This window comes from Simochromis diagramma, unplaced genomic scaffold, assembly GCF_900408965.1.
Source record: "Simochromis diagramma unplaced genomic scaffold, fSimDia1.1 OVJJ01000567.1, whole genome shotgun sequence".
NCBI classification, from domain to species: domain Eukaryota; kingdom Metazoa; phylum Chordata; class Actinopteri; order Cichliformes; family Cichlidae; genus Simochromis; species Simochromis diagramma.
This window is the reverse complement of record NW_024386973.1, coordinates 563,880-574,923: the sequence shown is the minus strand read 5'-3', so window position 1 is coordinate 574,923 and position 11,044 is coordinate 563,880. Positions and strand designations below refer to the sequence as shown.

Sequence of the window (11,044 nt, the reverse complement as noted above, 5' to 3'; positions counted from 1 at the left end):
TAAATTACAGCTGATATAGTAAAAGCAAAAATGAAAGTTTTCATGAAGGAGAGAAGATTAAAAAATAAAACAGGCAGCATAAGAAGAGCTTAAAGAGAAGGCTTGTTTATAAAAATAGGATTTTATTAGATTTCAAACCTCAAGTCACGGCCGGGCGTCAGAAGATCAGCTCTGTAATGAACAGCTAACCAATGAGGAGAAGCTAAAACGGAGACGCTCTCTGTTTTGGCTCATAGTGGAGAGTCTGTTGAGTTAGTTTAATCATGTGATTCAGAGGAAATGAGCTGCCTGCAGACTCAAAATTGATGTGCACGCTATCCTACAGGGAGTCACATGTTAGCATTTAAAGCTAACCTGTTAGCTCATGGAGCAGCTAACACAGCTCAGCCTTTAAGCTCCTGGAAAACGATCAAGTCCAAAACTGCCCAGGTTTGTTTTAAATGGTGCGTCACCTGACGGTGTCAGGTATTTCTCTGTGAAAAGGTCAAAGGTCATGATTAGCGGTTAGCGAGCTGCTAACATCATTAGCCGTGTGCAGGTTTTAGGAGCGTTGTTAGCAGATGAACCTGAGCTGATCCGCAGCATCACTCGTGTAATGTTTTCAAACAAACCCTCCCTCTGCTTTTTACCTGTCAGGTGAATCAAACCTCCCTCCATCACCCCCCCACCCTCCTCCCCCCACTGTTTGTTATGGAGGAAGCAGGCCGGGCTGAGATGGATCGCTGCACAAACAAATGTTTGCTCTGCCCTCTGCAAACCCCAGACACACACGACGGACACACACACACAGACACACACATACGGCCTGTGTGTGTGTGTCCGTGTGTCCCTGTGTGTGTGGTGAATGAAAGGTGAGGAAGGAGAAAAGATGAAAGAACCACAAGAAAGGGGATGAGGAAAGGTTCCTGTTGGATAAATAAAAACAGAGGGATGAACGAATCAGGAGGGAGGAAAGGAAAAGAAAGACCAAATAAAGTGGAAGTGTAGGAAGAGAGGAGGGGTGAAAGGACAGAAGGAGGGAAGGAAGGAGAAAGTTTACTGAAAGAATAAAAGATCAAATTACTAAACGATGGAGGACGGACAGGAGCGGCGAGAAAACCACAAAAACAACAAAAAAACAGCAGAGAGGTCAGAGGTCAGGAGCAGGAGGCGGGACTTTACAAGCCTAAAAACACAGGGGAGGAGACGGGTCGTCACGCTTGTGAGGCTTCGCCATCCCTCCATCCTAACAGAGAGGAGTGTGGGAAATAAAGTGTCGACTCATCAGGAAAACAAGGCGAGCAGCGGCGACAGACGAGGTTTAATGAGAGGAGGATGGATGGAGGGTGGGGAGGGGTCACATGATTTATTCAGAGGTGGGGGGGCGGTCGGATTAAGACTGAATACAGCCACCTGAACCTCACACACACCACGTCCCACAGGACGCCAGGAGGCGGTTTGAGAGGCCGTTAATTGTTGCCAACATGACTTTAATCAGATTTCAGCTTCCACCCTTAACACACACACACACACACACACAGATGTAGGCACGTGCACACACACACGCCACCCTGTCCCCTGGGGGGTGGGGGTGTGTCTGTGAGACAGAGTTTGGCGAGGAGGTGTGGTCATTAGTGCCAAGTCCCATATGCTGCACGCTGACACTGCAGGGAAAACCCCTGAGACACACACACACACAGATAAGTGGCAAAGCAAACACACACTGCAGAATCACAGACACATAAATGTCGAATACACACTTCACTGGAAGAATCAAACAAAGACACACAAACAAGCACAGACTGTATATTGAAGATGGAAGCCAACCAATTAAATCAAAAACGTCATCAGGAATAATCGAGTACAAATTTAATGACTTTCAAATAAAATACATTTTGTTGACACTGAATGTTTTTCAAAGTGAGGCAGAGGTGCAGAGCAGGTACACGGGCTAAAAGACTGTATATAGAAGATGGCTGGAGCCACAGTGATGTCACGGTTTTACAGTCTCAACATTTGATTAAAACATTGTTACATAACGTCCAGCATCTTTGGGTGGAGGGGGTTCAGAAGGCAGCTGCAGACAGATGTTAACGAGCTCCCGTTAGCTTCAGAAACATCTGTGACTCTGACGTCCTCCACAGTCTCTCTCGCCATCACCCGAGTTTGAGCTTTGATGGAGGTGCCTTTGAATCAACACGAGCCAGAACGACAGCGTTTTAGTGAAAGTGAAATTTAAAGCAACTATTTGATGATTTTGTCTTGGTTTCCAAGCCTCGATTTGATTATTTCGAGCTTCACCATGTTGGTGATCAAGGGGAAACGGCACATCCACAGGACCCCGCCCCTAAAATCCAAGAACAATTTACAGAGGAGTCGCCCCCTGCTGGCTGTTACAAAGAGTGCAGGTTTAAAGAGCCTCAGGACTCAAAGCTACGTCCTTCTTTTATGTACAGTTGGAGAGAAACTGAAGCCAAACTCATGCACAAACACTTCTCTGTCTCGTATGTGTGTGTGTGTGCGCGTGCACGTGTGTGTGCGTGCATGTTTCTGTGTGCGTGTGTGCGTGCGTGTGTGCGTGCGTGTGCGCGTGTGCATGTGTGTGCGTGTGGGGACTCCTTCTCCGGGGAACCCTGATGAATAAATAAGCAGAGAAGAAGAAATAGCTCCCCCCTCCCCCTCCCCCTCATCAGTGAATTAATGAAGACATTCATCTCTCTCCCTCCACCATCCCTCCATCCCTCCATCCCTCCGTCTCCATTAAAATCTCATTTTGTCGTCTCCATCCATCCATCCCTCCCTTTTTCTCCACCCTTATTTCTCCTCCTTCATTCCTCCTCTCCTGGTCTCCTCACCTCCTCCTCCTCTTATTAACTCGCTCCCTCATCACACGGGGCCTCAGGCAACACATATGGCAGTCACGCTTCCACACCATTAAATAACACACACACACACACACACCAGCACCAACTGGTGTCCCCTGTTGCCGCCTCCTTGCGGGGACGAGGTCCTGCCACTCGTTTAATCCTTCCTCCAACCTCCTCGTACCATAATGCCTCCTTTCTGTCCTCCCTTTCCTGCATCCTCAATTCCTTTTGTATCCTTGCCTTCCCCACTCTTCCTTAGTCTCCCCCCTCTCTTCCTCATATTAACTTCAAGGCCTCCTCACCCCCTTCCTCCTCCTCTTCCTCACATCTTTTTGTTCTCTTTGCCAGCTCTTCCTTATTGTCTCTCACTCTCAGTGCTCCAGAAACGCGTGTGTGTGTGTGTGTGTGTGTGTGTGTGTGTGTGTGTGTGTGTGTGTAGGATGGGGGGGGGGGGGGGGGGGGGAGCTGAATGAGTGGTTTCCAAGGTAACGGAGGCACACTGCTGCAGTGGATATGTCGGGGAGGTGCAGAGGGTGAGGAGAGTTTGGAGGGAGCGAGAATGAAGGAGGCGTGTGTGTGTCTGTGTGTGTGTGTGTGTGTGTGTGTCTGTGTGTGTCTCTGGATGTCAAGAGCATTGGCTCTGCTGCAATGCTGCAATGCCCCCCCACACACAGGCTTCACGTCTGACAACCATGACTTTAATTTGCCTTAAGGGCCCAAACACACACACAGACACACACACACAGACACACACGTGTGTTTGTGAAGGAAGTGAGCAGGACTCCCGAGGAGTTCAGTTTCCACTCGGAGTGAAAGTGAGCTGAGAAGCTCCTCCACCCTGAACATCCATGTAGGAGGTCGGCGTGTGCACAGAGGGCAGGGTGCTGCTGGTGGAGCTCTGCCAGGTCAGCCAACCTTTAAAAAGTGTTGAATCTGATCTGTTATGGACCCGTCCACCCACCCCGACCTCCTCTGTGCACACGTCTCTCTGTTGTCTGTCAGAGTGCTGATGTCACGTACGTGAAGCTGCTGCAAATAAAAACCAAACGTTCCTCAACGAGGAGAAAAGTCGAAGTTTCTTCATGTTTAGACAAGAAACAAAAACCCGACTTCCTCTTTGTTCCTCTGACATCCTTCGTTGGTCCGCACTGACTGAACCGACATCATTTTACAACCAGAGTCGCCCCCTGCTGGTCATTAACATGCATGCGGGTTCAGAGTCTGTGTTCCTAATAAACTGCTGCACATTAAACTTTTTCTTTAAAGGAAAACTTTAACTTCCCTTAAAAATGTGATTCTCCAGAGAAACAGACAGAGGGAGCCGGAAGGTGTTTGATGGTGTTCAAACCAATAAAACCAGTAAGTTTCCCAATAATCCTTATGAAAGTATTTTTAGATGAGGGTTTGACTCATGCAGGAACAACCTTCGAGGACACACAGATCTCACAGCTCATCCGTTTCATCGGGTTTATCCTCCACCCTCTGCGGTGTCGACTCTGAGGTGATGGGGTTAGGGCGGTGCACTCGACCTCTGAAACTAAACCTGCGAGGTGTTTCCAGGTGACACATCTTTTCTTATTGTGAGGATTTCTTCTCAGCGCCGGACTGAGTCTGCCGCGTGCTCAGCTCTGATGCTGTTACTGAAGGGAGAGCCTCTAACATGCTTTGCTGCCACAGAGGAAATAAATTCACGGCGAGTGAAGCGAGGAGAAAATCTGCCGGCTGTCAGAGGCGATGAGACGACAGCAGCTTCTTAAAGGAGAATCGACTCGCTGCAGTAACTCGGTGACCTGCAGGACCAACACAACCGCTGGTGATAAAACCGAGCGGCCCTTTCACCTCGCGTCACGCCGCCAGCAGCTCGGCTGTACTCACAGAGGACATGTTTGCCCTGGAGCTGAGGCACACACAGCCATAGTCACTGCTCAGGTGGAAACGCCTGCATGAGTCTGAGGGAGGTGCAACAGGTGAGGAGCACGCTCATCGAGCTTCCAATCATTGCACCTCCTGCCCTGATCGCAGTGGAGGAGATGGTGCAGCGAGATTCATTGAAGGCGACTCAGAGAGGCAAAAGGAGGGACGGGACGTCCAGGGAGAGATCTGAGAAGGAGCAGTGCTGGGAGGAGTCCCGAGGAGACCCTGAGGGGAGCTTGTTTAAATGTCGATGGCAACTCGGAGCTTCTTTAAAACAAGTTTAGGATCATGGCCGTGACCACTTTCCAGTTTCTGCTTCCTAATCAGACCAGCGGGGGAAAAGGAAGTTCATTAAAATGTATTTCTGTTTGAGTTTGGTGCTCCGAGAGGAACTCAAAGCTGTTGAATCCAGTCGCCGGTAACTTCTCGAGCTCTCGGTTTCCTAACAAGCACGTTTGCTCTTGCAAATTATTTGCAACAGTTCACAGATTCCTGAGGAAGAACTCCCTGACAGTCACGACTCAGGGAAAAGACAAAGACAGAATTTCCTCCCCAGGTGGTGACAGCTGGACGCCACACTCGAACATGAGCTCACGCTTTAGCCGCTAACACAAACCCCGACTTTCAGCACACGAGGCGACTAGAAAGTGACGGCGGGGAAAAAACGGACGCGCTGCGACGTCAGCGAATGCAACATTCACACTACTGATGGAGTTTCTACTCCCTCTGCCTCTGCTGGGACCTCAGCATCAATTTAACCTCCAACTGCTTCTACTGTCAGCCAGAAGCACACACACACACACACACACACACACACACACACACACACACACACACACACACACACACACACACACACACGAAGAGTAAAATGGCCAAAGGCGCTTCTATCTCGCTGTGTGTGTCCTGAAACAGTCTATTTCAGTCATGGCTCGCTGCAGGAAATGGATTCAGAAGTGTGCGCACACACACACAGACACACACACACACAGACACAGACACACACACACACACACACACACACACACACACACACACACACACACACACCTGCAGACTCGTAAATGAGAGTGAGATGATGCAGAGCGTTCAATAATAGAAGCAGTGACACTGACAGGGATTTCTGCAGCGTGATGCCCCCACCTCTCCTCCTCCTCCTCTGAGCTGCAGCCCCCCCCGGTGGCAGGGCTGGAAACTGCCGCGCTGACGTCACACTCGTGATTTCAGAGGACAAATAAACAGAAGACAAAGATCCTTCGAACATCGCTCAGCTGAAGGACGCGTTCAGAAAAATAAAACCTCGTTTCTGTAAACACAGATCTGCAGCCATTTGACGATCAGCGTTCCAGGACATAAGAACACGACCTTTAACCTCCACAGAGCCACCACAGCATCCACACCTGCAGATCTTCCAGGGTCCAGGAAACACACTCAAAGAAGAGACTGTTGCATCACAGCAGGGTTAATGATTCAAACCCAGGCGTGTGCTGATCCTGAAGCAGACCGTCATGAAACCGTGCACAGGGTGGATCACGGATAACCTCAGTCAGTCCAGCTCACACAGGTCAGGGCTGATTGTAGAGCTTTGAGTGGACGATGTCCTGTGAAACATCCACACTGACCCGTCAGCGTTTCACACGCCAGAATAGTAACCATCAGCAGCAGCAGCGTGTGATGCAGCTGCACACCTGGGGTTCAGAGGTGACTGTAAAACAGCTGTAACGCCGCTCCAGATGTTGGGCTCAGGACGGGATGGAAGCTCGTAGGTTCAAACCTGGGCTCGGTCTGATACCCCGCAGCGCTGCGACGACGGGCTACAGGTCGCTCTCCCTCAGAGCGGCTGTTTGCCACAGCGCCAGCTTACCCTGCACCATCAGCAGCTGGATCAGAGGGACGTCACGTGCTACGCTAGCTCCCAAGTTTGATGGTTTGAGTTTCTTCCTGTTTCTTTATTTTTGTACTTTAACTTTTTGATCTGCTCATTTCCACAGTTTTATTCTTGGGCCCTGCCAGACTAGCTTTGCATGATTCACACTGTGAGCAGCCCTTCAGTTCATCCTCCTGAAACAAGCAGTCTGAGCTCCTCCCTCTTTAAACCAGCACAGCTCTGATTGGCTGCCCCTCGTTATGAGCAACTTAAACAACAGGTGGGTGGATGCTCCAACTCTGTGACATCATCGAGAGTCACTGACTCATCTGGAGCACACACACACACACACACACACACACACACACACACACACACACACACACACACACACGCACACACACACACACACACACACGCACACACACACACACACGCACACACACACACACACACACACACACACACACACACACACACACCCACACACACACCACACACCACACACACACACACACACACACACACACACACACCACACACAACACACACCCACACACCAAGCACACACACACACACACACACACACACACCACACAACACACCACACAACACACACCACACACAACACACCACACACACACACACACGCACACACACACAAGCCCACACACCCCCACACACCCGCACACACACCCACGCACACACACAAGCACACACACGCACACACACACACACACACACCACTGTTTTAAACTCCGACCCTGTTTAACATGGACATCCACCCTGGAACAGGAAACGCACGACTTCATACAAACGTTCCCTCCGGGCGTCCAATGAGACGGCTCCATGAAGCTGCTCCACCTCCTGATCTCCTCTGTGTGAACTTCAGGTAACCCTCCACCCAGATGTGCATATCTGAAGTGTGTTAGTAGCTCCAACGCACACGCACACACACACACGCACACACACACACACACACACACACACACGCACGCACGCACGCACGCACACACACACACGCACACACACACACACACACGCGCGCGCGCGCACGCACACACACACACGCACACACACACACACACACGCACACACACACACACACACACACACACACACAGCGTGGTGGTAAAAGAGCGATCGGGCCGCTCTTTGCGTTTTAAAGCATGTATTATTGATTAGAACAAGCAGCAGTGAAGTGCAGCACAGAGCTGCAGCTTTGTTCAAGGGCAAAGCTGCAAGTTAGCCACTTAGCAGACTGACAGGAGAGAGAGGGGCGAGCGACGGGGCGAGCAACAGGGGAGCGAGAGAGAAAACCCTAAGAAGAAGGAGGAGAGGGAAAGGTCTGTGTGTGTGTTCTTACACTGTGAAACAGGTGTGTGTGTGTGTGTGTGTGTGTGTGTGTGTGTGTGTGTGTGTGTGTGTGTGCGTAGGTGGAAATCAGCTGTTAACGATGTGTACGACAGGCCAGACGTCCTGAGAGGCTGAACTGCATCGAACACAAATCAGCAAATCAATCACTGAGCTGCCTGTTTACACACAGGACTGTGTGTGTGTGTCTGTGTGTGTCTGTGTGTCTGTGTGTCTGTGTAGATGTGTAGATAAAATAATTGTAAAGAAGCTAAAAATAAGTAAATAACAAAACTATTACATGGACTGAAAATGTACAACAAATAAGAGGTCCAACTCAGAGACGCAGCTGAGGTGAAAGAGGCCACGCCCCCAATACACGCCCACTATACACATTTATTTCTGCTGTAACGTGGAACAACACGAGGGTGTGTGGGACGGACCGACTCCCTGCTGGAGCCTCTGCTGGACGTTAGAGGAAGTTTCCAGCCCTGGAGGTTTCATTCATGAAACATTCTGCTCACAGCAGACACGACCTTTGACCTTTGACCATAAACCTTTGGAAAAGTCTGTTTGTGATTTCGTTTTTAAGACCCGAAGTAAGGTGAGCACGCTCCTCTGCTCATGTGACCGGGGTCGAACTAACAGAATCATGTGTGCGTGCGTGCGTAGGTGCGCTCTGACCAGAGTTCAGCAGCTCCTGCTCCATCACGCCACAGCCCAGCACCTCCATCCAGTCGCCCTGGAAACGCACCTCCATCTCAAAGGACGGGTGAGTGAAGGGGAAGTAGCAGTCGACCCACCTGATCTCCAGATCTGAGGAGGAAGACGAGGAAGTTTGAGGAAGAGCAAACCTAACCAGACGTCCTGGTGGGCGGGGCCTCACCTGCTCCGAACAGGTAAGAGACGAGTTGTGTCAGAGTGCGTTTGAGGTCGAACTCCACCAGCTTCACCGCCTCCAGAGTGTGCGTCTCCTGCTTCTCGGGAGACCGCCGCCCTCCTCGCTCGAACAGAGACAGCTCGCCACCGTTCTGCACCCGGGAGAACAGCTGAGGGACACGACACTGCGGGTCAGGGTCACGTGATCACTACGTCACCTGTCTAACTTTTTCATTCTGAGCACCTGGCGGTTGGAGAAGAGTCGCACTCCCTCCATCTGGTGGAAGACGGGGTAGTGGCTGGCGTCGATCTCGTCCCGCCTGTAAACGTCTCCGGCCAGCAGGAAGGCGTCCAGCCCCGACCTCACCAGGTCCGTCTGGTGGGCGGACGTGTGAGCGCGAAGCATCGTCGTCCTGTCCCACATAAAAACAGGGTTAGTGACGCCGATGGAGGACGCCGAGCGCTCGCGGCAGAAGACATCGGCTCTCACCTGTTCAGGTAATAGTTGTCTCCTCGTTTCCTGCTGGGGTGTCCGGGCGGGATCAACAAGCTGTCAGCAAAACACAAAGACTCACAAAGTAACACTCGATAAATCAGAACAGCTGCTGGAGCGAGAGTGAGGTCCATCACAGTCCCTGTTTCGATGGAATCTGGGCTTTTAATGAGTCGGATAATTAACCGGCTGACCTCCGCTGGAGCTGAGGGGGTCACGCACATTCAGCCAATGATCTGCACAAACTTGTTGAAACGTGTTGTGGAAATCAGGGGAAAGAGCCTGTGAGAAGGAACGTGACCCGCCAGCAACTCTGAGCGTCTTTGTGACAACACTTAAAACATGAATCTGGACGACGTCCTTTGTGTTGTTGGAGTCGGGTCGCTTTGGTCGTGAAGCCACAGTGAAAAAGTGCAAAACCAGAAATGAACGTTCACCTTCAAAGGAAAAGTTGTGTAAAAGCATAAAGAAGACAAAGTAAACCACAGCAGCGTCTCTGTTCAGTGATATTAGTGGATAATGTGACAGGAAGCTGCCGACCTGTCAAAGTTCTGCTCCGTGGTCACCACAGGACTCAGGTTGTCGTGGACGGAGAAGAGGGGGTTTCCCGAACGGCCGATGTACGAGCTGCGGGTCAGAAACACCGTCAGAGTGAGCACACACACTGAAGACAGTTTAATCCTGCTGATGAAGCAATAACAGGATGAGCTGCGTCAAAACCAGGTCACATCACGACTGTATTTGAATCCACGTTAACTTCTTGTATAAACAGATGATTCAAGGTCCACACTGAGGAAATCTGTACTTATATGTAACATGAGCCATGTTGTGTTTAGCTTTATGCTAGCTTAGCTTACTGACTGTTTGACCAAGCTTTCACGTGTTGCCTTTAACACATAGATGATCTGCACGCACACAGATGATCTGCACGCACACAGATGATCTGCACGCACATAGATGATCTACACGCACACAGATGATCTACACGCACACAGATGATCTACACGCACAGATACACGCACAGATGATCTGCACGCACACAGATGAGCTTCACCAACGTCCGTATCAAAGACGTGTCTGCTCCGTTAGATTGTTCTTGTTTCTTCTTCTTCCTTCAGCTGCTCCCAGCATCCTCCGCAGTCACACCAACCCTCTGCACTTCACTCCACCCATGAACCTTCTGAGGTTTCCTCTCTTCCTCCTGCCCGGCAGCTACAACAGAGTCTCTGCTCTCACCTCCTTCTCCCTCGCTGCCTGCTAACATGCCCTCCCTAACTCCACCCATCCCTCAATTATAAAGTAAAAACCTGGAACCGTGGGCCCTTTGTGAGTGGAAAGTTTGTGACAGAGGGGTTTGCAGTGGATTAAAAATACCTCCAGAGGTGTACCTAATAATGTGGCCCATGAAAAATTTGATGGTTTCCTTGTCACAAATAAACATAAACTAAATGCTTTTTAGATGTTTTAAAGTTTTATCGATGAAACAAAGGCTGGTGGGCAGGGTGTAAGTCAGGGAGGGAACAAGGAGGAGGGAAAGTGGGAGTAACGAGGAGCAGCGAGGAGCAGCGTGGAGATCACCCAGCAGCTCTGGGGTCTCCTCGTCATCTGCTGCTATCAGAGCACGCAGGCTTTTCTAAAGACTAAAGTTCACGACCTGCTAAAAGGCAGAGCCATAAACCAATGTCAGCTCAC

General features: G+C 50.4%; 1 protein-coding gene across 5 annotated transcripts in view; it reads right to left on the bottom strand.

Annotated features, from left to right (window-relative positions):
• fars2 (phenylalanyl-tRNA synthetase 2, mitochondrial) overlaps positions 1 to 11,044 on the bottom strand; it is a 129,372-nt gene that overhangs the window by 83,352 nt on the left and 34,976 nt on the right. For 4 of the 5 annotated variants that reach the window (XM_040039500.1, XM_040039499.1, XM_040039502.1 and 1 more), the window contains 5 exons: positions 9,893 to 9,979; positions 9,350 to 9,409; positions 9,104 to 9,272; positions 8,867 to 9,029; positions 8,665 to 8,796 (listed from right to left, as the gene is read on the bottom strand). In XM_040039500.1, the coding sequence (XP_039895434.1) occupies positions 8,665 to 8,796; positions 8,867 to 9,029; positions 9,104 to 9,272; positions 9,350 to 9,409; positions 9,893 to 9,979 (611 nt within the window). The remainder of the gene's footprint in view (positions 1 to 8,664; positions 8,797 to 8,866; positions 9,030 to 9,103; positions 9,273 to 9,349; positions 9,410 to 9,892; positions 9,980 to 11,044) is intronic. The other variant, XM_040039503.1, reaches the window with a different exon arrangement.